At 34.0% G+C, this 27761-nt stretch overlaps 2 protein-coding genes and 1 long non-coding RNA gene across 3 annotated transcripts; 1 reads left to right on the top strand and 2 right to left on the bottom strand.

Moving 5' to 3' along the window:
- Positions 1-1647: 1647 nt before the first annotated feature.
- On the bottom strand, positions 1648-3773 carry LOC106405315 (ubiquitin-conjugating enzyme E2 32). The gene is made up of 5 exons (XM_013845879.3): positions 3552-3773; positions 3204-3335; positions 3031-3115; positions 2763-2926; positions 1648-2227 (listed from the first exon to the last, which is right to left on the bottom strand). Exons 1-5 carry the CDS (start codon positions 3660-3662, stop codon positions 1805-1807), a joined length of 915 nt encoding a protein of 304 aa, XP_013701333.1. The 5' UTR covers positions 3663-3773; the 3' UTR covers positions 1648-1804.
- Positions 3774-5000: 1227 nt separating this feature from the next.
- Positions 5001-6421, bottom strand: LOC106404566. Its single transcript, XR_001281022.3, has 4 exons — positions 6040-6421; positions 5914-5946; positions 5480-5572; positions 5001-5365 (listed from the first exon to the last, which is right to left on the bottom strand). It is a non-coding gene; the product is annotated as an uncharacterized LOC106404566 (long non-coding RNA).
- A 6831-nt stretch (positions 6422-13252) lies between these two features.
- Positions 13253-16207, top strand: LOC106367468 (ABC transporter D family member 2, chloroplastic). The gene is made up of 8 exons (XM_013807250.3): positions 13253-13771; positions 13855-13922; positions 14003-14329; positions 14407-14571; positions 14643-14871; positions 14944-15185; positions 15276-15758; positions 15847-16207. Exons 1-8 carry the CDS (start codon positions 13408-13410, stop codon positions 16027-16029), a joined length of 2061 nt encoding a protein of 686 aa, XP_013662704.1. The 5' UTR covers positions 13253-13407; the 3' UTR covers positions 16030-16207.
- Positions 16208-27761: the final 11554 nt, after the last annotated feature.

Raw genomic sequence — 27761 nt, 5'->3', positions numbered from 1 at the left:
TTGATTTATCACTTTTACAAAGGATATAACTCAAAATAGTAACTCAACAATAATACATCATAACTCAAACCTAATATCAAAAATTCAAAACTAATTCATGACTGGTAATATTTTTGATTTTTATGCGTAACTCAAACTAAATCAACTCTTACACATGTTAACCCAATCTTTTTATATGATGTTAGTTTAACTTTTGAGTTATCAATTTTATAAAGAGTATAACTTAACCCTAATATATTATAACTCACTTATAACTTAAGCCATAATATATTATAACTCACTCATATTAAAAAAAAAAAAATTTATTCATTAGTAGTAATATTTTAGAGTTAAATTAAATTAAGTGTAAGATATATTACCAATTAAAGTCATTATTTTTAGCGGTGACACAAAACCCCTCATAGGGATTGGAAACTTCTTGACAATCTATTTGCACACATCATCTAAGTTTTAATTCAACTAGTAAAAATTCCTAATATTCGATAAATCATCTATATTATTATTTAAAAAGTGATTTTGATGATTGTCATATTATCCTTGAATTTAGTCTGTTTCATTATTTTTAATAAATAATTTTAATGATTTAGATGATAATTTATCATTTATATATATTTGGGATAATATATAAATGAATATTATCAAATTCTGGAGATAATATCATAGTTGAGTTTATTTTATATTTAGTTTAGTAAAATTTAACTGAATAAATTTTAATACATATATATTTGTGTCATTATACTATATGAGCAATACATGTTTTGTAATTTATTTGTTTTTTAGTTTTTGTCATATTATTTATGGTCCAAATTGTTGATAATATATGATGTTTATTAGGTATTGTTATTTTGTTTATGCTTTATGTGTTGTGAATGTTTCCGATGCTTTCAAATTCAGTGATATTCTTTTTAACCCACAATTCGAAGAAGTGATTGATTTTAAATTCAAGTTGACTAATGATAGTTGGATTATTACTAAAGAAGATTTTGATTCAAAATATACACCTCTTTAATAAAAAGCTGAAACTTAAACAAAATTTAATAAATAAAATGCCAATATGGATAGTGAAGTAATATAATTTATGATATTAATTTATAATTTATATCTAATTTAATAAATTTTTAAAAAAATATATTCATATAAAAAGTTATTAGGCATATATATTAATCCGCACAAGTAATATAAAAAATTTATTGTGTGGACCGACACCTAGTTAAAAGTATTACAGAAATATCCTACGTGCATGGTTGAGAGTATTTGCAGCCGTGCGGGGCAAAGCTTAAGCTGTAGAGTATATTTCACCTGATTTCGAGTTAGCTTGTTTACTCACATGTTAAAATAGTAAAATAGTTGGTTGTTACTCGCACGATAAGATATTACTATCTTGCATTTAGTTGGTTGGGTTTATAAAAATTCTAAAAGGCCGTAAAAAGAACAAGAGATGACAAATGAACTTATATTATCATCACAAGACGCGAAGAACAATAAAGAACAACTGTTTGAACGCCGTACGGGCATCGCACACAGCAATACAGCATCCCCTAAAGCAGCTGCACAAGGATGTATTGCAGCTGGAGAGTTGTTCATTTTCTAATAAATGTTTGTGTTATCAGTGGCTTGGTTTGTCGAAATCAATTAACACAAAACAAATCAGAAAGAAAAAGTTTTTAGCACACTATCAAACAAACTCATTTAGTATAATTAATTACTTATTTCTTCATTTAAGTAATAGATACATATGATATATAAATACTTCCAACTTTTGATGCTTTCTTCGTCCACATCTCCCAATCTTTGAGTTAAGCGTTCACGACTCATCCATAAACAGAGCGCCATGACCACTTGACCTTACCAACTTCTTTAGCAAAAGAACCACTATCGCAATCGTGAGTCCAACCGCTGCCCACGTGAACAGCCTGTCATCACCCCTTCTCTGAGCGGCCCTAACAGCAACAGTCGCTTGCTCCCTCTGCCTCACCAAACCGTTTCTGTTGTCTCCCGCTGCAACATTTTCCCCTGCATTTGCTCCAGGAACAACTGTCTGACCTGCCTCTTCAGCGATTTGATCGACTACCTTCTCTTCAACAGCTGTAACAGGTTCGGCTGTAGCAGCTTCAGTGTCCTGCGGCTTGGTTTGGGACTGATCATCCGAATCAGCAGAAGAGGTTTTGTTACATTCCTCAGGATTAGGTTTCGGAGAAGGTGTCTTGCTGAGCATGTACTGATGAATCTGCATATACCAATCATAAACAATATAACGTTATGCCCAGATTCTTTATCAACCTTACTTAAACCCATGTCAAAGATGTAAACACGTCGCCAGGTCTCTAAAATCAAATGAGATTCTTAAAACTACTTTTGGTCAACACTTATATTTATTCCGGCAATGATGATTTTTCCAAGCTACTAACTTTCAACTAGGCCTTGCTTGCTTCAAGATCAACAATTCTTGTTGTAGCATCATCTAAAGTATACATATCTAACAAAATTCTAACCGTAACAAGTTTGCATAGTTGCAATCCAAACACACAATAAGTAAACTGAACCCTTTTAGGATGAATAATCATTCACTTAGTCTTACACGGGCCAAGAGGTGTTCATGTCGTTTAATTAGAAAAAATATAGTCAGATGTTCAACTAATATGTTGGGTAACCAAAAAGCACTCTAAAAATGAAGCTAAATGCTCCTTCAGAATAATGTACATTGGTGGATCAGAAGTTCAAATAAAATGCTCTCAAGGAAGGGTGATATAGCGGGGACATACCTCATCAATAACTTTTTGACGCTCAGGAGAACCATATTTGGGTGGTGACTCGCGTGATTTAGTGGCAAGTGCGCGTCTCTCCTCCTTGGGGTAATCTACAGAGCCTATTGCCCCACTGGGGTTTGAAGGCATGAACGCAATGAGAGCCACCAAAGCAGTCCGAACTGACAAACAAGCAAGAACAAATTCTCAGAAGCTTAACAATAATAGTATGCATCAGTAATCATTTGCTTAGCATGGTCGACATTAAAAGAGTGTAGAGTTTTACCACTCCATGATGGCTGCCAATGCTCGGGATGGTAATTAGAAATACTCAAGCAAATCTTGGTGTTAGTTTCAAAACGACCACTAGGCTGAAACAAGAGCATAAAAAGATTCAATCAGAGATCATAGATAGTCTCCCTGAAACACATGTGCGTGATTGATACAAGAATCTCTTACGGTCAATAAGAGGAAGGAAGGAGGTTTGAAAGGATAATCTGAAGGCAACTGAATCCTCCCATGATAAATCCCTCCTTCAAATTCAGTCTCGCTAGGGCCTCTGATGGCGAATTGCCACTCAAATATATTCTCCTGCGTTCACAACGGATCATGTTAACTATTTAAACATCACAGATCGAAAGAATGGATATAACATTGCATACAACCATAAGAATCGGAGCTAGAAAGGCTAAGGTTAATTAGATCGGAGCTTGTTAGTTCGATTTCAAGAGCTGTGAATGAGAAACAACGCCGATTGATAAACCCTAATCGAAACAGAAACGTTGGAGATTACGCATCGATCTATACCTCGAGGGGAAGAGACATGAAATCGTCAGAGGGATTAGCTTTCATCTCCTTAACCTCCTGGAGAATCCTCTTCACCGCCGGGTTCTTCCGGTTATATCTCTCGTCCGCCATGTTCTCGCCCAAGATCTGATTCAATCCACCGCTTAAGGTCTCGATAATGTCAACAACACAAACAGAAGATATTATATTTTGAATTTAATATGAGTGGGAGTTGGTAAATATCGGAGTCGAAAGAGATTACATTGTTCACCACGTCATCGTCTCGCAAGAATGATTACGTGGCAACCGTTGATTGGACGAAAAGAAAGTATGATTAATCGTTATTTTAAGTAACCAACGATCTGTAGTTTGCCACATCATCACCGAACTATAATCGCTCATCCATCTTCACATTGTGTAAAGACTTTACTGGGCTTATTCTATAGACACTAAGCCCAATAACAATGCGTCGACGATGGCTTTCGGTCTGTAGGGAGCTCTCGCTGAAACTTTTATATGTCCATGTAATTTGTTCTAGGGATGGGAATTATTATTTGGGATTCTCATCCGATCCGAGCTACGCTCTGAAAATAGGATATTCAAAATGTCTGGATCTGGATCTACGTAGTGAAATTTTGGATCTGTCAAAACCAGACTTCAATCCGGATATTTGTTTTTAAGTCCGGATCTGGATTCGAGATTTTAAATATATTAATTTTTTAGTATTTTTTAAGTCATAATTCCAACTGATCGGCCGGATACCCAGATTTTTTAGAGTCATCGGTTACATAATTTTAATAGATTCTACTGTCTCTGTTTCATTATAAGTGTTGTTTTAGGTTTCGGCACACGTATTAAGAAAACAATTAATTTTGTACATTTCCTATAAAAAACACTATTACCTATACACCTAACCATATTTCAACCAATAGAAAAATAAATTTTGCATAAAATTAATAAATTTTGCATTGAAAATCGAAAACGACATTTATTTTTTAACAAAAAAGTTTTTTAAAACGACACTTAATATGAAATTGATTGAGGGAGTAGCATTTGTTGCAATTTCAGTGTTATTAAATTATTAGTTTCAAACTTTAATCAAATGATACATCATACTATTAATTGAAAACAATTTAAAAATAATAATAATTTGATTGACCGAAATATGATGTGGCAATGACGTGTATTGATGTGTCAAATGTGATTCAATTCTGATTGGATTTGTAATTGGACAAAAATCTAATTTAAATAAATAAGATATTTAGAGCATGATTATCCTAAAGACCCATTTAGGGGCACTTATTTTTTTTAAATACTTTTAAATAGTAAAAGTAAGTTAAGAGAACAATAAGAAACTCAAACTTTTTTATGTTCCATTGCAAGACTCTTAATTAAAAGTTCTTAAAAGAAAATTATTATAAATTTTAATTGCATGAATGTACCAGTTTTAATTGCATGAATGAAATATGATTCACAAAAAAAAACATCATGATGTTTCTGAATCATGAAAGAACATAACAAATGTTTTTTTTCCTGATGAAACCGATAAACCAAACGTTATAATTAACAACTGTACCATGCCAACCTGAAGATAACACTAACATATACCTTTTCTAATCTATTTTATTACTATCTTTCATGAAGATGGCTAATAACTAAGTCACAAGCTGCTTATCATCGTGCTTCATCACATATCTTTTTAAGAAGGCTTCATTGGTATATGCCAAGACACATGGAATCGAAGGGGATTCACTTCCAAGCAACCCTTTGGCGATGAGAGCTTTGATTACGTTACACCTAGGCACAATCCTCTTCTCCATGCTGTATCCAAGTAGCTGAGGAAACAAAGGCACAACCTTTAGTGGCCAATTCATCTGATTCAAAGCAAACTCAATCTTTTCCTTCACCAACCTCAATCAATACATCAAGATGAAACAACAAAGACGTACCCTTTTTTTAATTAAGCTTTGGCCAATGTAGGATCCAACTCAATAGCTTTCTTTGTATCTGACACAGCTTCTGCTCATCAAGAACTTGTGACACTACCAAACGAGATTTCACACAGAAGGACATTATTTTGAAAATCAATATTCAAAAATCTAAACTTTACTCCGCCTTCAAGAAGAGCTCAGAGAAACAGAGCACAAGGAAGACAACTCAAACAAAAAAAAGCAAAGACTTTCATCGGAGGAAATCAATCCCACAAACAAAAAACAAAACTTTACTCCTTTATTGCTCATAATTCAGAGAAACTATCAAAACCCCTAATGCATCATTCAACGCTCAGCAAAACAGAGCCAACAAAGACAATTCAAACACACACACAATAAAAACAGTGACTTTCGTCAATCCCACAAACAAATCTCTGAAGGGTAACACTCACCTGTATCGCAAAGTCGGTAAAACTCCTGAACATCTGCCGAAAAAAGGCAAAAAAAAAAGTTGAGATTTTTAACGACAATGGAGGAAGAAGAAGAAACAAAACGAAGAGCGAGTAACCAAATATTACCAGTGGTTAGAGCCTTAATCATGCCATTCCTACGACCCTTAAAATCCCTATAAACCTCCTCCACCGTGTGTGGGTTGTACGCGGCACCACCACCGTCGCCACCTCCTCCGTCCATAATCTAACACACAGAAGAAATATATTTGACTTGCCCTGAAGAATTGGGGAGGAATCGTCGCCATCGAGTATCATTTGAGAGATTTTGGAGGATGGTCGACGAGAGGGAGAGAGACACGGAGTGGGAAGAGAGAAAGAGATGAACACTCTTTAGCCAACACGTGTCTCAAAAGACCATCTCTTCTAAACTCCTAATCAAGCAACATTTCTTCCTATTTAACCTAATTTTCTTTTTTTTAATTGCTATTAATACTAAGAGACGGGAGTTGCATACCCCGTTAATGATGCTCTTATATGGAACATGTTTCGTAAACAATTCAAATTATTAATCAAATGCTATAAAATAGTCAAATCAACAGACTATTATTTTATAAAAATATAATCATTATTGGTACAAAATTATTAACAATCAATTTTATATTATGAAATGACATATATAATTTTATTATATTATTATACATTGTTCACCTTCCAAGAACAGGTTCTTTAGCGTTACCCACCCGTCCGCCACTGGAAACATATACAATTTTATCATATTATAAGAATATATATATATATATATATATATATATATGATAACATATCAAATTTATATAAACTATGATAAAAAACATATCGAAGTTAAATGAACAATACATTTTCATGTCAAAAGAGTTAAAACATAACTTTAGTACTACTCCCTCCGTTTTATATTAAGTGTCGTTTCAGAGAATTTTTTTCGTTACAAAATAAGTATCTTTTTCGATTTTCAATGCAAAAATTTATTAATTTTATGCACAATTTATTTTTCTATTGGTTGAAATATGGTTAGGTGTATAGGTAATAGTGTTTTTTAATAGAAAATGTATAAAATTAATTGTTTTCTTAATCTGTGTGTCGAAACCTAAAACGACACTTATAATGAAACATATGGAGTATTATTTTATTAATAATTATCATATAACTAATCATATTTTAAATTGTATATACGATATATATTAGATTTATAAGTTATAAATTTACTACTTTATTAATGTTAATATGATATTTGTAGCATTCTTTATATGGTCATTTTGTTTATACGTAAGTAACAATGGAAATAGGTATTGCTCCAGCCAAGGCACTTGAATGGAGAACCCTAAATCATACAAACATTCGAGCAATCATAAGCATTAGATGAGAAAAATGGTAAAATACGCAAAGGACTAAATTTTTTTTTTTTTTACTATACTTGAGTTCTTTCCACTTCTCTGTGAAATATGGAATTGTTCCTATGAAATGGTTGTCACTTATATGCATGTTTAAAGTACCAAGATAAAAACAGAATCACAGTGTGTCTACAAGCTTAGAAAAATATAACTTGTTTAAATGAGGATAAAAACAAGTTCCTTAAGCTGGTCAGTTTTGCAAATGAAGATGGAATCTTCCCACTGAACTTGTTTGAGAAACTCAAACTTTAATATAGGTTCATACAGTTGAAGGTCCGATAAACTCCTGAGCGTTGAAGAAGCTTTACTCACAATCTTTCTAGAGAAGTAATGTTTCCAATCTCTTTGGAGATTGTACCAGCTAACATGTTTCCCAAAATTATGTTGCATTTTGAGAAACGAAATCAAACATAATACACATATATATATATGCACAAAAATGATTTTTTTACTGAATTTTTACTATTTTTTACTGATTTTTTTTAAAAAAATGTCATGTTTGCTTATATTTGGAAAGAAGTAAGACTCAGTTAATCGATCCATATTAGAAATTTCTGGCTAGATTACTGCAAAGTAGGAGTAAAATTTTGAATTAGTTTGGAACGGTATAAAATTATATTTGTGTTTGTGATTTGCTTATTGCTCTTGGAGAAAAGGAAGACCAACAAGCTCTTTTGGAAGAGAACCTTAGACGACCATGTGTCGTTAGAACTCTGTTTAGAGCCCAAGATTCCATGTTATTAACAATAGTACACGAAGAAAGAGAAAAGACTTACATTCATGCGACATGACAAAAGTACAATTCCAACTAGGCCTGGGCGTTCGGATACCTGTTGGCGTTCGGATCAGATTTTTCAGGTTTTCGGGTTTACGCTCGTAGGTCCCATACTAAAATTTTATTAGTACGGATCGGGTTCGGATAATAACACTTCGGATTCGATTCAAAATGGTATTGCGTCCTAAAACCCATAAATTAATCATATATCGTACGAATTCAGGTTATATCGGTTCGGTTCGGATATAACCGAAGTAAAAAACAAATTTTTTGAACCAAAACATAAAGAAAAACATCTAAATTAAATAAAAATTAATATATCACACATAAAATTGATAAAATAACAATAAAATGTTAAATCAAGCATGAAAACAAACATTATTTGTAAACAATATGTATTGCTTTATAGAGAGTAGACTTTTTATTTCAATGAGCAAATTATAAAATACTTATTTATTACTAATTGGTACTTAAACCATTTATTAAAATTTTAATATTGATTATTATATATCATATTACCACAAATATTGAATTTAATAATTGAAATACTTATATATATTTCAAAATATTTATATTGACTATTAATTTCGGATTTTTCGAGTTACTCGTTCGGGTTCGGTTAATAACACTTCGGGTTCGTATATTTTTTGTACCACCCTAGAAGATCCGTTCGGGTATTTTTACATTTCGGATCGGATAACGGGTCGGATTTTTCGGTTCGGGTTCGGTTCGAATTTCGGGTTCTGGATTTTATGCCCATACCTAATTGCAACTCACAAAATCTTCAGAACAGTTTAAGTCGCTTGGTCAACAAAGGTGATGTTTAAAATGGACAATTTTAAAAGTTAGAGATTAAAATGATTAAAATGATTTAAATGAAAGTTTTTTATTTTGTTTTGTTGAAAGATCTGAGTTTATAACAGCTTTCTCTATTTGAATTAGAAAAATCTAATTATTTTTTTACTTAGTTACTTCTTCAAGAAAGCCATTAAATTAAGTTAATTGCATCCTCTCTTTGAGTTCACATTTTTTTTAATAATGAATTAAAAAATATTCATAGTAGCAGACGAATATGATTTAGATATATTTATCAAACTAGCAGTTAGATGAGTTAAGAATCCGGTTGCATCTATATTATCAAAGACCAAAAGTTGTACTTGCAAATCCAAATGAAAATTTTACATCAATCATTATCTTCTTTTTGTGAACTTTAATGTTTGGGCTTTAATTTGTATGATCTTTCGAACTTAATCTCGGATTTGCTGTAAGCATTTGGTCCTTTAGCGACTTTACTAATACCAAAGCCGACAAAATAAAAGTAAAAATATATTATATAGGAGACACTAGACCGCGCGAAATTATTTCATTGTTGTTAAGTATGATATTTTGGATAATCTAATTATGTGATTTTCTTTATTTGTTAAGAGAATTGTTTTTTCAATAATGTGTTATTATGTGCATAATATTAATTGTTAGTGGTGAAGTGAGTCTCTGATGATATTGAATTTCAGTAACTTGCTTTTATGAATTTGTTGATTCTAAGATTAACGATTTTGACTTCAAAATTATATTTTTTATATATATTTTGGAACATTATTCTTTTAAGATGTTTTGTGCCCTCTCCCATATTTTGATCGCGAGCCGTCACTATCTATGTATTTCGTTTATCTTTTAGGTGTGCAATGCTTCTCACCATCACCAAAAAAAACTCACTTTCGCGATCTTGTTCTTCCTCGCCTTCTTCTCCTGTGAGATTATCTGATATTTGTTGTAAATCAGGTTTATGAGTTCCCATTTGTACGGTTGTTTCTCACGCATTGTAGGTCAATATTGGCACTCTTCTTCTCCCTTAGATTTTGGCTTATGTTAGGAGCTGCATCCCCTTAGGTTGGGACAAAGTTTAGTCGTCTTTGATGTTGTCTTCCCCGTCGTTGGTTTGCCGTCAAAAGTCCATGCTCGTCTTGGTTTTCAAGATCTGGTTTCTGGTGATATGACATATATGCTCTCTTTCATAGCTCGTGGACGGTTCTGTGGTTCGCTGATTTTGTTTCGTCTCCCCTTCCTTCTATGTTCTCTCATCGCAGCTTTTATCACACTGCTCGCATCTCTGGGGGCTCTCCCTTTCACTATGTTTGCCAATCCAGGTTTGGATAGTGATTTCCTATGTGTATGCTTTGTTGGCTTAGATGGTTGTTTCTGGTGTTAAGCTTAGGCTTTGGTTTCTCGGTGCTTACCTTCCATCCTCCCTCTTTCAGTTTGTTTATCTTGTTCCCATCCTTCTCTTGGTATAGGTGTGTGAAGTTAGGCTCTTAGAGTTTTCGTCCCTTATATCCAGAACTTTGTGGTTATTTGTTGGCAGGGACACCTTGTATATGCTTTTTTAGTTTATGAGATGGTTCTTAACTCTTGGCTGGTGGTTGTGATTCCACTGATTTAGGCATGTGTCTCTCTGCTTCATGGTGACTTTAGCCTTCCAGTGATTATTCTTCTTCTGACCTGCTTTCTTGTTTTTTTGCGTTAGTGTTTGTTCGCGTTCCTTTGTGTTCGGGGATTGCTTTGTCTCAGATTTTATGTTTCTAACATTCTCTAACTTCTGCTTGTTCTGGCCAAGATACTCTATGGTAAGGTGATGTAAGTTAGTTTTCGTTCTTGATCTCCTTTCAGCTTATTGAGTTAGTGTTATTATGACATTTTCAGTTTTTTTTTTTGTGATTGTGGAGGTTTTAGGTTTAGATTATATGTATGCTTTAGTTTCTTCTTCTTAGTTTGGTTATTTTATAATTTTTAATAGTAAAATAAAAATATAATTTGTAAGTAAAATATTATAAAATAGTTAAAAATTAATAAAATAATGAAAATTTATGTTATTTTTAGTTGTGAATAAATTAAATATTCAAAATATATTTATATTATTTTATATATTTATTTATTCATCTTGCATTTTAATGACAAATAAAATAGATTATTAGACTTTATGTGATGATGGTTAGTGCAAGAAGGATTAGATAATACACAATTAGAAAATGTTGGGCTAAATTACAGTAATCTAAGAGAATAAGGACTTAGAATGTAAAAAGAAAAAATATGAGGACACATGTCATCAAACCTCCCTTCCACATGTCAAAAGAAGAGAAAAAAGTATACTTTATATATATAGATATATGCTGGAACTGGATTATCCTTTTTTGGAATGGAATTAAGTGAAATGATCAATTTCATTAATTCAAATTTTTTTTTTACCATTTAACATGAAAAGAATGAAATGCTCATTCCATCAACTCATAAAGAATTTAAACAAAATATAAAGCAGAACATTCCATGAAAATTTTGATTTACCAGTTACGAGCTTTTGATTACACTACATTCCATTCATCTTATTTCATTCTTCTTAATTCCGTTTATTCCCTTTTGATTTACGAGTTACAGGCTTAATGCCCTAGTTATTCAGTGATTTTGCCATGAAATTTTCTAAGGGTGTTTTATTGAGAACTTATGTAGGTATTACTCATACATAGTAATATGACATATATATATATATATATATATATATATATATTTAGATAGAATCGGTCTAATATTACTAAAGGTTTTTTTTTTAAATTAGTAAAACCACCGAATGTTTTGCTATTATTGAACGAATTCCGAGTTCAGTTGGTACATTTTCTCCAGTTTCGCCTTCCATACAAGATGAATATAACTATGATATTATCGCTATAATTTATTAATATCCATTTATTAATGATCCAGGATGTAATGATAAATAAATCAGCAGCCAAATTATTAAAATTATTTATTTATTAAAATAAAAAAAGGTAATGACTGATTTCAGTTACTATAGATTTCGATGTACTTTTTTTATAGAAAACAAGAGTAAACCAAATCCTAGTCTTTTTACAAAAGAATTCGATCGCATGTCTCCCTCTATCTGGGCTTGTCGCAATATATTTTCTTGTAGTTAGGTTTTTGGTCCTTTTTGTCCCAGGTTAGAGTGTGTAGGCAGAGTACTTATTCAACACGGCCAAGTTGATTCACTTTACCCGCCGCATCAGGGACCATGAATCAGTTGAGAGGCCGAGAGGAACATCAATTCTAGCTACCGCAGCTGTTTCTCATCCAAAGGAGAAAGCCAGAACTCATTGGTCGTTTTCCAAGGTAAATCATTCTTTTTTTTCTTTGTGTGAATTTGTGGTTTTCCTTGTTTCAGGTGTGTGATTGCTTCTTGGTTTTATGGGTTCCTGCGACATTCCGAGTGTTTTGTCTGGTTTAGTTGTTTGGCGCATTTTGCTTATATAACAGTCGTAATCTGTACATCTCTTAGAATCCTTCACTCTGTTAAGGTTTAGTTTCTGTAGAGGTTTTGCTTTGCTACAATCACAATGGGTTACGCATGGTTTAAGTACAATAGAAGGGTCTATATATATATATATATATTATATAGTCTCGTACACAATGAGGGAATCGATAAGTTAACAAACAAACCGGATGGAAGAGCTAAGTTCAAAGCTGAGCTGCAACATATAGGAGAGCATGACACTCCAAGCCGAAGTTTGCAAAAGCTCAGCTCCAACTTCGTATTTCATTTCTGGTCTAGACAATGGCTGTTTAACAAACGTCCCCCCCCCCCCCCCCCCCCCCCCCCCCCCCCCCCCCCCCCCTCACTCATCTTCATCTTCCCATGCAATTAGCCAAGGTTCGCCGTTAACGGAAGAGGCAAGTCACATCACATCTTCTCTCGCTTATGAAGTCAGGGATTTTATTACATTTGCTTGGAAATGCTTTGGTTGCTCTTTATGGCAGCAACCAGATATCAACCATCTCACGAGGACAGCGTCAAGTGATGAAAACCTGGTGGTGATGAGGAGAGAGTCGAGTACATGAAGCAACTGGAAATGTCGTGTGTTGTAACATACATAATTTTGTGAAGCATCCATCCGTTGAATGAAACTGCAGAAGTTGAGGCACTTGAAATGTTTGAACTCCTATTATTTTTTTTTATTTTTATAAAGGGATAGACGTAAAGGAAAACATTCCACATTTCCTTCCCAACCAACCAACACTTATCTTATTAGATTTATGTGGTCTTGTATGGCTGGAGAATTTACCTTATCAAGTTACGCGGGACATTTACTCTAGAAAGAATTCCATTAAAAATCATCATCGTCAGATTAAAAATATTTTTACCATTAAAATCTTTCATAGTTTGAAAAAAGTTGAGTAAAATGCTGCTGATGTTCGGAAGTCCATTAGAAAACAATTCATTTCTGCATCCCATAAAACGAAGCAAAGCCTCAGATGATTTTGATAACAGCTCCCCCTTTCCCCACTCCTTGTTCTCACCTCCGCCATTTACATGTCCCTCCTCGTCCTCCGCTTCGCCATGAATCAACTACGCATCGGAGCAAAAGTTCCCGTTTCCGAAGAAGCGTCTCCGCTGCCTCCTCTTTGCTGCCGCAACCACCTCGTAATCCGGATAAGGCGTCGGAGTTGAGGGCTCTTTGGAAGCGATTCTGGAAAGTGGCGGCGCCTTACTGGTTTTCGGAGGATAAAGACCAGGCCAGGCTGCGTCTAGCCGCCGTCTTCGCTCTAACTCTGGCCACCACCGGAATCAGCGTCGGATTCAATTTCCTCGGCCGTGATTTCTACAATGCTCTCTCCAGTAACGTTTATCCTTCTTCTTCAAACTCTCCTTTTTATCTATCTATCTTCCTTAACGTTTCTTTCTTTCTTTTTGTTTCAAAGACAAGGACCAAGAGCAGTTCACCAAGCAGTTGCTTTACTACCTCTGTGGCTTCGCCGGCGGCATCCCGGTGAGAACCCCCTTTTTCTTCTTTTTCTTCTTTTTCTTCTTTTTAAAAAAAAAAAAAAAAAAAATACATGTTTTTGCCAGTTCTTTGTGCTGAGAGATTATGCGAAAGAGACTCTATCACTGAGATGGAGGTCTTGGATGACCAAACACTACCTCCAGCGCTATTTGAAAGACCAAACCTTCTACAAGATTCAGTCCCAATCCATGATCGACAATCCTGATCAGCGCATTGTTGACGACCTGAGCTCCTTCACTTCTACAGCCCTGTCTTTCTCCCTCACTCTCTTCAGCGCCACCATCGACCTCATCTCCTTCAGCAACATCCTCTTCACAATTTACCCTCCCCTCTTTCTCCTTCTCTTGCTCTACTCCCTTGGCGGAACTGCCATCAGTCTCTTTCTCGGCAAGGTATACTTTACACTTCTTTCTTTCATCATTTTGCTTGCTTGCACTATTAAACTAATTCCATTTCCCTTCTCTCTCAGGGACTAGTGAATCTCAACTTTATGCAAGAGAAGAAAGAGGCTGACTTTCGCTACAACCTTGTCCGCGTCAGGGAAAATGCTGAATCCATTGCTTTCTACGGAGGCGAGCAGAATGAAATGCAGCTTCTACTCGACCGTTTCAGAAGCGCTTTTGATAATTTAACTGTAACCTTTACCCACCCCTTGATTCTCTTATCCCTATAGCTTGGTTTGTTCATTCGTCTCGCGTGCTGCAGGAATTGCTTATAGCATCTAGAAACCTAGAGTTCTTCACGGATGGGTACCGCTACCTCATTCAGATTCTTCCTGCTGCTCTTGTTGCCCCAATGTTTTTCTCTGGCAAAATTGAGTTTGGTGTTATTAACCAGTCTGTCTCTGCATTCAATCACATCCTCGGAGACTTCTCCCTCGTTGTTTATCAGTTTCAAGCTATCAGCGCCTTCTCTGCTGTCATTGACCGACTTGGTAATAAGACTCTTTTTTTGCACCTTGGGATTATTAGCCTTTTTACGCATCAAAGACTTGTTTACAACTCAGGTGAATTTGATGATCTTTTGGATAACAACATCACCTCTCACACCATGGACGAGATTGAGCTGACGTATCAGAGTGCGGAGAGGTCTTCTTTGCTAGTAGATTCCAATGGTTCTTCACTCCAGTCTCGACCTGAGAACCAAAAGCTTCTGGAGATCCAGGAGCTCACTCTTCAGACACCAACGAATGGAACCACATTAGTTCACAACTTGACTGCACATATATATGACAAGGATCATCTACTGGTTAAGTTTTCACCTTTTTTGACTGACTATTTTCTGGTTTCAAGCATAGATGCTAAAATAAGGTAGGTATTAAATGGCATATTTTAACAGATAATGGGTCCTAGTGGGAGTGGTAAAACTTCTCTCCTAAGAGCAATGGCTGGTCTTTGGAGGTCAGGGAAAGGAAGAATCACCTTCTACCTCAATCCTCAAACTCTGGAAAATTCAGTTAATACAAGTCCGGGAGACGTTTTATTCCTTCCACAAAGGCCTTATATGGTTCTAGGAACTCTGCGTCAGCAATTGCTTTATCCTGCCTGGACTACTACTACTACTATGGATGGTGGCAGTGAAAGAGACGATGGAATGGATGAGCTTAAGAAGCCAACAACAGATGATCTGATGCGGACGCTAAAGAATGTTCGTCTTGGACATATAGTGGATCGCTTTGGTGGTCTTGATTCGTTTCATGAGTGGTCCAGTGTGCTCTCACTGGGCGAGCAGCAGCGCCTTGCCTTTGCACGGTTATTATTGTGTCAGCCGAAGCTAGCTCTCCTTGATGAATCCACCAGTGCTTTGGATGAAGCTAATGAGGTACTTACTTGGGTGCTTTCTCCTCTCATTTTTAGAATAATATCTCGTATGTAACAGTGCCAATTCATTTCTCATGATGCGTGCGTAGGCACACCTCTACCAGCAAATCCAGTCAGCTGGGATTACATACATAAGCATTGGCCATCGGCAGACGTTGACCAAGTTCCATAACAAGATCTTACACTTTTCAACGGCAGACCCAAAGAGCATAGAACGGAACTGGAGAATAGAGGACGTGAATGCCAAAGAAGATTCTTTGTTGAATCAATAAGAGTTGCGGAATGGAAGCCGATCAAAACCTGATTAATTATTTTTTACATAAGAGACCGAGAAGAACCTGAAACATGCTTTGTCCTGAAAGAGACATCGTCTGAAACACCCTTTTTGTACATAAAAATTACAGCAATCATAAAATTTTAGTGTAAAATGGCAAAATATGTTTTGTTTGATTGATGTTTCTCTCTTCTATATATTCACCAAAACTTAGATCACCTCTGTTTCTTGGATTCACCAAAACTTAGATCACCTCTGTTTCTTGGATTCTGGTCAAAGAGAACCATCGGTTTCTTAATACTACTTTATGAATGCAGATTTACAGCAAGCTGAAACAAATTACACACGGATGGAGAACCCTAAATCATACAAACATTCAAACAGTCATAAGCATTAGATGAGAAAAAAAGTAAAATAAGCAAAGGACTAAAAAAATTAAACGGTCTTACATATACTTAAGTTCTTTCCACTTCTCAATGAAATCTGGAATTGTTCATTTGAAATGGTTGTCACTTATATGCATTGTTTAAAGTACTAAGGAACAAAATCAGAATCAAAGTGGGTCTACAAGATTAGAAATATATAACTAGTTTAAATGAGGATAGTAACATGTTTCTCAAGCTGATCAGTTTTGCAAATGAAGATGAAATTTTCCCAGTGTTATTGGGATTAGAAAATTACAATTAAAAAAAAAATTTAAATATTTTTTTAGCAATAAAAATTATATAATTACAAAAATTGAATTAAATAATATTTTGAAATTGTAAAATGTTATTATATTTGTATTTCAACTATTATATTTTTTGTTAATTATTATTATAGTATTGATGATCTATGAGTTATCATCATATTTTTAAAAACTTATGACAATATAAATCAACATGTAAATGTCAATGTCACAATTAGTTTTTAAGCTATGTCATCATTGTTTATACGTCATGTCATTATTTTTCTATCAAAATCATTGTGGTAATGACACATGGAAATCACTTCTTGAATAATGTCTCAGAGATAACTAATCATATTTTAAATTTTATATATTAAATTATTCATAAGTTATACTTTTACTATTTTATCAATGTTAATATGATATTTGTAGCATTCTTTATATGGTCGTTTTGTTTATACGTAAGTAACCATAGAAGTATGCATTGGTCCAGCCAAGTCACTTGAATGGAGAACCCAAAATCATACAAACATTCAGGCAATCATAGTCATTAGATGAGATGAATGGTAAAATAGACAAAAAGACTTAAAAAAAAAGGTCTTACATATACTTGAGTTCTTTCCACTTCTCGATGAAATATGGAATTGTTCCTTTGAAATGGTTGTCACTTATATGCGTGCATGTGTAAAGTACCAAGAAGAAAACAGAATCACAATGTGTCTACGAGATTAGAAAAATATAACTTGTTTAAATGAGGATAGTAACAAGTTTCTTAAGCTAATCAGTTTTGCAAATGAAGATGGAATCTCCCAAGTGAACTTGTTTGAGCTAAGATATCTCTCTCGGATATTCAGGATCTTCTTCCCTTCCGGTGTTCTGATTTGGAAAAAGCTTATCTCTGCAGAAATGTTCTCGAGTGCGAAATCAAGGGAACCATTTTCTCTATGCCGCTAAACAAGAGCCCATGACCTGATGATTATTCTGTGGAGTTCATTAGAACCTCTTGGGACACTGTGGGGAGTGATGTAGTCGCTGCAGTGGGTGAATTCTTCAGGGTTGAGAAATTTCTCAAAGACTTGAACACAACATCCATCGCTTTGATTCCTAAAAAACCAGAAGCGTGCTCCCTTGGTGACTATAGGCCTATCAGTTGCTGCAATGTGGTTTACAAGGTTATCTCTAAGATAATTGCTAATAGGCTGAAACCGATCCTTAAGAAATGTGTTAGCCCAAACCAAGCAGCTTTCTTGAAGGGTAGGAGCTTAGGTGAAAACGTTCTGCTAGCCTCGGAATTGATCAGGGACTATAACAAAAATACTTGTTTGAAGAGTGACATGCTGAAAGTGGATATTCGAAAGGCTTTTGATACCGTTTGTTGGGACTTCATCATCAAGCTTCTCCAAGCTCAAGGTTTTCCGCAGATGTTTACTACTTGGGTTAGAGAATGTATCTCCTCCCCGAGGTTTTCAGTCGCTATAAATGGAGAGCTGGCTGGGTTTTTCCAAGGAAAGAAAGGGTTAAGGCAAGGTGACTCTATCTCTCCTTACCTGTTTATAATGGTTATGGAAGTCCTTTCTAGGTTATTGAACAGAGCTGAGCTACATAACTCCTTTCGGCTGCATCCATTATGTTCCAGTCCCCGTCTTACTCACTTGCTTTTTGCGGATGATTTATTGGTTTTCTCTGATGGCTCTCGGTCTTCTACCAATGGTATTAAATCAGTTATGGCTACCTTCAAATCTTGGTCTGGTTTGGATATGAATAATGCTAAGTCTGAGATCTTTTTTGGAGGATATCCTGATATTCAAGCATCGGTCATGGCTGACTTATTGGGTTTTCGGAGAGGGACCTTTCCAACGAGGTATTTGGGGCTTCTGTTAGACCCAAAAAAGATAAACATGGCTACTCTCCAACCTTTTCTAGAGAGAATCACTTCTAAGCTTCATTCATGGACTGTTAAATGTCTCTCTTTTGCGGGGAAAGTGAAGCTCATATACTCTGTCATCTATGGTATGCTGAACTTTTGGAGTTCGGTATTCGTCCTCCCTAAGCGGTTCTACGCAAAGGTGGATTCCCTGTGTGCATCGTTCCTTTGGAAGAATTCTACTTCTTCCTCTGTTGGAGCCCGAGTTTCTTGGACTGATATATGTAGGCCGAAAACGGAGGGGGGTCTTGGCCTCAGGCAGCTTGAAGATTATGACTTGGTTTTTAGACTGAAGAGACTGTGGAACTTCTTCTCTAACTCCGGATCTTTATGGGTTGCGTGGCTGTCCCATAACCGGTTTCGTGATCAAAATTATTGGCTTGTACGAGACTCTCAACGTTTTTCTCCTACAATACGTGGTATGTTGCAGCTCAAGAATCTCATACCCCAGTTTCTTAGATGTATTGTGGGTGATGGTCAATATGCATCCTTCTGGTATGATTACTGGACAGAATTGGGTCCTTTAAGCACTATGTTTGGCTCATCAGGCACCCGCCAACTCCAGATTCCTATCTCTGCTTCTGTATCTGAGGCAGTGGTAAATGGTAACTGGTTCTTTCCATCAGCCCGTTCAGAAGAAGCGGTCATGTTACAGGTTGTCTTGTCAACCACTAGTGTCCCTTCTCCTTCCAATTGTTCTGATACCTACCGCTTGAGGGGTCAATCTGGTGGTTTTACTTCTGAGTTTTCAACTCGTTTTACTTGGGACAGGTTGCGAGTTACTTCTCCAACTGTTTCTTGGTTTGAAGTGGTGTGGTTCAAGGAGGAAATTCCTCGTTGTTCCTTTATTACATGGCTGTCTATGTTGGCTAGATTACCAACAAGAGATCGATTATTGTCTTGGGGTTTACAAGTGCCGGATTCTTGTGTTCTTTGTGCTGATGGTCTTGAATCCCACAACCGTCTGTTCTTTGACTGTCCGTTCGCGGTTCAGATATGGAACAAGTTCTGTAGGCTTTTTATCTCATCACCTCCTGCTCATCTCCAAGCAGCAGTGCTTATGTCCTCACAGTTTCAAGATCCTTATTCCTCTCAGGTTAAAGTGATTTTCAAGCTGATTTTGCAGGTGAAAATCTACGGTTTGTGGCGGGAGCGTAATGCTCGTATCTTTAGAAATGTGTCTCTTCCTCCTCCGGCCTTTTTCAAGTTGGTTGATCGTTCTCTGCGTGACAGGCTACTCTCTTTTCCCCGGGATCCCTCTCAGGCACATTCGTTGCTCGAGTTGTACTTTTGGTTTGTTGATCCTTTTAGTTAACCTCCTTGTATGATTTTTATTTCTCTATTTTATTTCTGCTCCTTGTAATTAGTTGCTTTGCAACATTTTAAAACTCAAAAATGGTATGAATTTTAACATTTGCACCAAAAAAAAAAAAGCAAACGATCATTAACATTATATCTAGACTTTTAAAAAATTTGAAAAACTCAAATTTTGATATAATATAGTCGTTGAAGTTCCGATAAACTCTTGAGCGTTGGATGTAATAACCCAGAAAGGCTGTTTGTTTTCAAAGATATATAACTATAGACCAAGAAAGAAAAGCTCTACTTAAGATAACATGAGACAAAGGTTGCAACAAAATCTAAAGAATTAACTGAAAATAAAAGAATAATCAATTTTCTCCTAAAAAGTTGTCATATTACCCAACATAAAGATAGTTCCTCAAGCACATTTTGTTCTTGCGTGTTTGCAGACAAGCTCAAATTACTAAACTAACAGTTTCAAACAAAAACTAAATCAAATGAAACCAAAATTAGATCAATCGAAAGAGATTGAAGAAGCTTTATTCACATTCTTTCTAGAGAAGTAATGTTTCCAATATCTTTGGAGATTTTACCAGCTAACTTGTTTCCCAAAATTATGTTGCATTTGGAGAAACGAAATCAACATAATACATAAATATGCACAAAAAAATTACTTTTTTTACTGAATAAGGTCAGCCCGGGCTACGCCCGGAATTTTCGTATAATTTTTGTTATATGTTTGGTATTTATATTTATATATATATATATGTGTAATAAAATATATGCCTTTAGGCTATTTTAAAATTATTTTCATTATTAAAAGCTATGTATAACACAATAAACAAAATGAATAAATAATAAATTAAATCTTAGTTATGGTCTAATTTTTTTTATCTTGCTTATTTATGTTTAATGTAAAATAATTGTTAAAGATACACAAATTAAATTTTACTTTAACTATAGAACCAATGCTTTTATAATTTTAGAACATTTTTCTTTTGAAGTTTTTTTTTCTTCAACCTGTCCTACATATATTTTGATTTATTTGTACCATCTATATTTTCCAATATATATATATAATCAATTTTGAAAAATGGTCATAATCGTTTTTACATAATACTGTTTTTTTTCTTGAACAAAATAGTTATTAACAAAGTATAACAAATTATATATTGTGGTTAAAATTTTATATTATAGTTGTCATTGGATGTCATATGATAATGCATAATATGTACTTTGACATTTTTTTTAAAAGAAAACAATGCATGATATGCAAGTGAGGCTTTTTTTCTCATAGAATAAAAAAATATTGACACCAACAGGACCGTCTAATAGCACGCGCAAGTAGAGCGGTCGAACAAGACCCGAAATATAAAAATAAAAAGCTTAAGAATTTTTTAAAATATATAGATAAATTATGGTAAAAGACTATTAAATTTTAGAAATAATGCTAAATTTAGAAATTATAATTAAAAAAATCAGACAATGTTATTAAATTTTAAAATTACTTGACAAAATATACGATTAATAATTTTTTTGAACATGGTCTAAAATTAATTTGAGACGACCCTGGACACTAATATTTTTTGGTCAACAGATAACCAATTTGATCCATGTTAAATATGTCAAGCTCCTTTATTTATTGTTCTAATCTCCTGTTCTTACTTATTCTATTATATCAATCTTGAATAATCTTCTTTACTAAATAGGATTTCATCTTTTTCTTTAAGTTCTACAACATTCTTATCTTTTTATCATTAATTTTTCTAGAACTTGAACACAACGGATATGAGAACCACATTTTCAACATGGAAATTTGTATTATTGAGAAACTTGGTTTCGAAACCACATAAGACTTACGAAACATTGTACTAAAGTTATTTGTACAAAAGAACTTGACAAATAAACTTTCAAATGAACATATAATTTTTTATATACTTGAAAAACAGGCTTGAATGGCATCTTACAATGACTTTACTAATGAACATATAATTTTTAAATACTAAACCTATATCGTTTTTATTTTGAATTTTCTTTGATATATATAAAAATAAAGGCTTCATTGTTTTAACTGTCACACAAGTTGCTACTAACTATAGTAGGATCAATACTACATGTGAGTTGTCTAAGAGTTTAATATGAATATATAGAGATTTAGTGACATTTTGGTAGGGTATACCATGAGTCGTATAGGCTTAATTACCAATATCCCCCAGCTTCGCTCTTGATAGGGCAAGTTTCATGAATATATAGACACAAAGAAATTCTTAAAAGAAAGAAAAATTCTTTAAAGTAAAACATCAATTAGATCTACGTAATAGGTGAGCTTGCATGGTCATTATATCATCCATCTATTACGCAGGCTTATTGTTCTCAACCTGATAGAAGTATAGAATAAAGCATTGTCACACGCCTTGATTTTCTTTTTCTTACTCAAGTATGGTCAATTATAACCATTAAGCAAAATATATCTCTCATAAATTATGTATATAACGTTAACTATTTGCTGTAGTGGCCTACAATATAATTGCTCTTTCATTTTTCGACTACTGTCTAAGCCATGTAAGCGACAAACTCATAGAGATTATACAACAAACAGAATCTAAGAAGCCATGTATCAAACTAAAAGCTGGAAGGAAAAAAAATATAACTCCTAATAACATATTGAGAACTTGATTGGCAATAAAACAAAAGCGGCTCTTCAAGTTCTTCTTCCCAAAAATATCCTTTTCTCTCATATGTTGTGCAACTGATAACTTTAAGTGATCATTACAATGACAACTGAACGTTATCAACTATGGCAGATTCTAAATCGTGTTCAACGTCTCTGACTTCTACACCAGAACATGAATGCATGTGGCAGATGTGGAAGGAAAATCACCTTAGGTGGTAAGTGATTTGAGAGCAATGCATTGCTTCTAAATTCGGTTATCAGCCGTTAAACATCCCCACACCTCTACTAAAACTCTGAATAACTTTGTGTTTCAGTTTGTGTGAGTAGTAAAGTAGATGACCTGCCTTGAAATCAGAGTTTCTCCCGGATGTAATACCAGAAAACAATATGTTCCATCATGTTCAATCCCACTACATGAAGTACATGAAAATGGTGAGTAGCATATCTATAAGACACTGAGAAATAAAAAATAATGCAGAAATGACCAAATTAAAAAAAAAAATGAATTGTTTCAGCTGACAAAAATTCATTTCTAGAAAAGGCACATAAAGAGCATTGAAAAATCCTTGTATTGTCAAAACCTCAATACCTTAATCGTCCATGGACTGGTTCCGGGGCATGCACCACATAATCTCCATAGATATAACCCAGTGCCTGTCAAAGAATGTTGTCTTGGTTGGTTCACAAAAATAACGGAGAAAGAGAGAGAGATAAACTACTCATTTTCATGACTGTGCAAGAACTAAGCCAAGAAAGCTAATAGATATTAGCAAGTAAGAAGACATAAGTACCTGATGGCCAAGGCAAACGCCTAGAATTGGAATATCACGACATTCAAGCAAAAGGAGAAGACATATTCCTACAGAGCCAGAGCCATGTTCAAAATGAGACAAACAAATGTGGATCTATAAGGGGACATAAAGCAAAAACTCAATAAAAAGTTAGGCTGGTGCCTATATCAGTCAACAAAGTCCTCACAAAGTCAAGCCTTTCCATAGAGTCTTTTCTCGGTAGACTCTTGTTAGCAATGGATGAATCTTCCAAGTGCCCTGGCACAATATGTTTCAAGATCGCTTGCCAAACCCAACACTCCAGCTGATCCACCATGACTCTCTCCATCCTCCACTCTACAACCCTACAACCCGCTCGACACCGTCCCCGACGTTCTCAACGCCGCTTTCTTCCGTTCAATCTCCCGTTCCCGTCTTTACCCAACCAAAATCGATCTCAAGTGCGGTCCAATCTCAAACGGAGGCGAATACTTCATGAGTATCTCAACCGGTACTCGACAAACAGCCTTCAGATCGTCAAATAATATAAGAGAGTTAGACAGCACTTGGATTAAGCCGCTTCTATCATGTTCTACGCTTGGACTCAGACAGAGTATGTCGACGGCGAGGACGACTATTTCTTATCAATACATACAGGCCCAAACAATTCAAACTCAACAACTGAGCCCAATAAGAAACTTCGAATAAATGAAACGATGAGTTTCGTAATACTGGCACACGTGGCACAATGATACGAAGTGACTTTCCTAGCAGGAATCCTATGTGTCACAATGAGGAGGGAGTAAAACACTCCTTTATATAATTAGATGTTTTACCTTTTTTTACTGATTTTTTTAATAATGACTTGTTTGCTTACATTTGGAAAGAAGTAAGACTTCCAGTTCTGCCAGTATTGATCTATATAAGAAGTTTCTGGCTTGATTATTGCAAATTAGGAGTAATATTTTGAATTAGTTTGGAATGGTATCTAATTATATTTGTATTTGTGATTTACTTATAGCTCTTGGAGAAAAGGATGACTAACAATCTCCTTTGGAAGAGAACCATGACGATCATGTGTCTTGAAAACTCTATATTGAGTCCAAGATTCCTTGTTATCAACAATATTACATGATATTATTGTTTTAAAGAGAGAAGACTTACATTCATGTGACATGACATAGTGTATTGTTGACAAAAGTATAATTGCAACTCACAAAATCTTTAGAACCGTTTGAGGCATTTGGATTTCTCCATCCACCCTATGTTGATGTTGTATCGCATGATCGATATTGAATTTCCGTTTAAGCTATTTTAATTCTCAATTTTTAAAAATTATTCTTTATAAACTTCAGCTTTTGTTCACCAGACTATTTTAGATACCATAAAAGTCAATATTAAAATAAAAGTCAACATACAATCTTGAACTATTAAAACAGAAGTACATTTAGTACTTAGCCCTGAGTTTTTCTAAATAATTACCACGAAATGCCACTGACCTATCTAAACTATTAAAACAGAAGTACACTTAGTACTTAGCCCTGAGTTTTTTTAAATAATTACCACGGAATGCCACTGACCTATTAAACTGTCGTCTTAAACTTTTCCTAAACCAACTAAAATAAATTGACTTTACTTCACCTTAAATTACGTGTATCTTAAACCTAAAATCAAATCACGGGGCATAAGTCGCCTCTTTCTTTCTGATCACATCTCTATCTTTCAAAGAGAGAGAGAAAGAGAGCGATTCTGGTACATCGTAATTTCTTCCGACCATAGCCCGACTGTTTTTTCTTTTATATATTTCGATCTATGATCGACTTTATGTTGTGATTTTCAATATTCCGATCAGTTCCTTCAAGTTTATATTTCTTTCATCGGTTGAAGTTGATTAAATAAAGTTTCAGTTTTTTTTTTTACTAAAGTTTCAGTCTTTCGGGATGGGTTTTGTTTGTAATATATTTCTCACGGTTAAGACTGATTTTTAATTCCGATCTTAGATTGGATTTAATGGCGTCTCACCGGTTTCAATTGATTTTATTCCTTCACTTACTTTTCTTGGTGAATCTCTTCTGTCTTCTGTTTCTAGGGAGTAATATCAGCAATATCCTTTTGCCATCAGTCCTGAGTGGGCGGTCTTAATATCCTCGCGCTGGTTTTCCGATGAAGAGGGGTTGCGCTTCTCTAGCATCTGAGCATAACCGATGAAGAGGAAGATTAAGGCGACAAAGGTGAAACAGCTGGAGTTTTGGATCAAGATCAGATGCATGAGATTTGAACGGCGGACATTGACGGTGGTGATCGTCGGAGTCGAAGACTGTTCGGAGCGGTGGGTGACGTGTCCAACTTGCTTCCTCACGAAGACATGAATGTATTTGTGTTTTCGTTTTGGGCATTGGTCCAATTGTGGTATAATTGACCCAACACATTAATAAAACTTCTATTGCAGGTAAAAAAACAAAAAGAAAAACTCAAAATCACATCATTCTCCCCGCAACACTTTCTAAGTGAACCAATAGAAGGGAAACATGTTTCTGTTTTTTTTTCCAGAAAAAAAATAATATATGGGCTTGAATCTATTATATAACTATCCACAAAGTAATTGTAATTGTAAATTATGATGTACAAAATTTTAAATCATAACAAAATGACCCAAGTCACTTAACTAAATTAGGCTTGCTAAATTAATTTTTCAACAAGCTGTACTTATTTTTGAATTTTTTTTTTTTTGCTAACTTGCTTTTTACTATTTTATTTATGTTTCTGTCTAAGTAAAGAAAACAAGGCCTTCTTCTACTAGCCTATTCCCAATCCCCAAATTTTGAACTTTATATTCAACTTTACATCAAAATATTTATAGTATAATTAAATAAAAACTCACAAGTATAATTAAAACTCTAATATTTGACATTTTAATATATAGTTTACCAAATAAAATGAATATGAGGACAGTAAAAAACAATCTCATAGTTTATAAATAGAGGTTAAACACATTGAACAAGACAAACCAATAACCTATGAATCTATAACAAGAATTTAAACAATTAAATTTATGGTATTGTCAAAAATTTAAAACATATAATTATAAAAAACAAAATCCGCGCGGGCGCGCGGATCAAAAGCTAGTTGAAGTTTAAAATGAAAACTAGATCTCGATCCGCGCAATCGCGCGGGTTTTTGTTTTATTTATTTTATATAAATATTTTGTTTTCAATTCTAAATTGGTATATATTATAATATATGTGTCTATCAATTTTAAAAACATAATAAGTTTACGGTATATATTTTTCATTAAATAAATTGTTTTAAACTTTCACATGTATTTGTATCTTCTTCTATATATATATTTTCGGGTTATTATTTCATTATTAAAACCGTAACTATATATATATAAAGATTAGTAAAATATTGTTGTATTGTCATATTCAAAGATATTGTAACATTTCACAAATTTAGAAAGTTTTAAAAAAATTAAACTTTTCGATTCATAGATTTATATTATCGAGTAAATAATTAAACATTTAGTTTTTGTTTAATTTTTAAAATAAACTATATAGTTTAAAATTTGTTTTCATTGGTTTAAGGTAGTAAAAATTAATCATTGTTAGATAATATGATTTTTAGTATTTAAAAAAAAATCTTTATAATTTTAAAAGTTAACATCGACAAATATTTAATATATGGAAGTATAGTATTACAACATTAAATTATATCTATTTAATTTATACTATATATAAATCCAATGAATTATCTATTCTTTAAATCCAATTATTGATAGCCCAATAAAATTTTCTGGTAGACCCAAAATTTAAATGATATGATTAGAGATTAAATGTTACATGACTTTCTAGGAATATGTTCATTAGGTCCATTTTTAAATAATCACACATGAATCAAGGTTGTAACTTCTGTTTTAATATATAAGATTTTTAAAAGCTGGAAATTAAAATAGCTTAAACGCAAGTTTTTTGTTGTTGTTTCGTTGAAAGATCTGAGTTTTTAATTATTTTTATTTAGTTACTTATTTAAGAAAATCATTAAGTAAGTTAATTGCATTTTCTCCCTTTGGATTCACATTTTTTCTTTGTTTTATAATGAATTAAAAAAAATATTTATAGCAATGACAAGTATGATTTAGATACATTTGTTAAACTAACAGCTAAATAAGCTAGTATCCGGTTGCATCTATATTATCAAAGACCAAAGTTGTATTTGCAAAACCGAAGTTCAAAGTCATCAATCATTATCTTCTTTTAGTGGACTTTTAAATGTTTGGGTTTTAATTTGTATGATCTTTAGCACTTAATCTCGGATTTGCTGTAAGCATTTGGTCCTTTAGTGGCTTTATTAATAACAAGGCCGACAAAAAAAAGAAAGATATAATGCCCTAGTT

This window comes from Brassica napus, chromosome C1 (assembly GCF_020379485.1).
Source record: "Brassica napus cultivar Da-Ae chromosome C1, Da-Ae, whole genome shotgun sequence".
NCBI lineage: Eukaryota > Viridiplantae > Streptophyta > Magnoliopsida > Brassicales > Brassicaceae > Brassica > Brassica napus.
The sequence above is the reverse complement of the archived record's forward strand: the minus strand, read 5'-3'. Positions and strand labels throughout refer to the sequence as shown.

What these genes read in the sequence shown, in the direction of transcription:
- LOC106405315 (XM_013845879.3), bottom strand. Translation starts at nt 3,662, where the DNA reads ATGGCGGACGAGAGATATAACCGGAAGAACCCGGCGGTGAAGAGGATT. An exon ending in CTTCCTTCCTCTTATTGACC is followed by an intron (nt 3,116 to 3,203) that starts GTAAGAGATTCT and finishes CTCTTGTTTCAG; the next exon opens with CCTAGTGGTCGTTTTGAAAC. An exon ending in TTGGCAGCCATCATGGAGTG is followed by an intron (nt 2,927 to 3,030) that starts GTAAAACTCTAC and finishes CTTGTTTGTCAG; the next exon opens with TTCGGACTGCTTTGGTGGCT.
- LOC106367468 (XM_013807250.3), top strand. Translation starts at nt 13,408, where the DNA reads ATGATTTTGATAACAGCTCCCCCTTTCCCCACTCCTTGTTCTCACCTC. An exon ending in TTTCTACAATGCTCTCTCCA is followed by an intron (nt 13,772 to 13,854) that starts GTAACGTTTATC and finishes TTTGTTTCAAAG; the next exon opens with ACAAGGACCAAGAGCAGTTC. An exon ending in TGCTGTCATTGACCGACTTG is followed by an intron (nt 14,872 to 14,943) that starts GTAATAAGACTC and finishes TTTACAACTCAG; the next exon opens with GTGAATTTGATGATCTTTTG.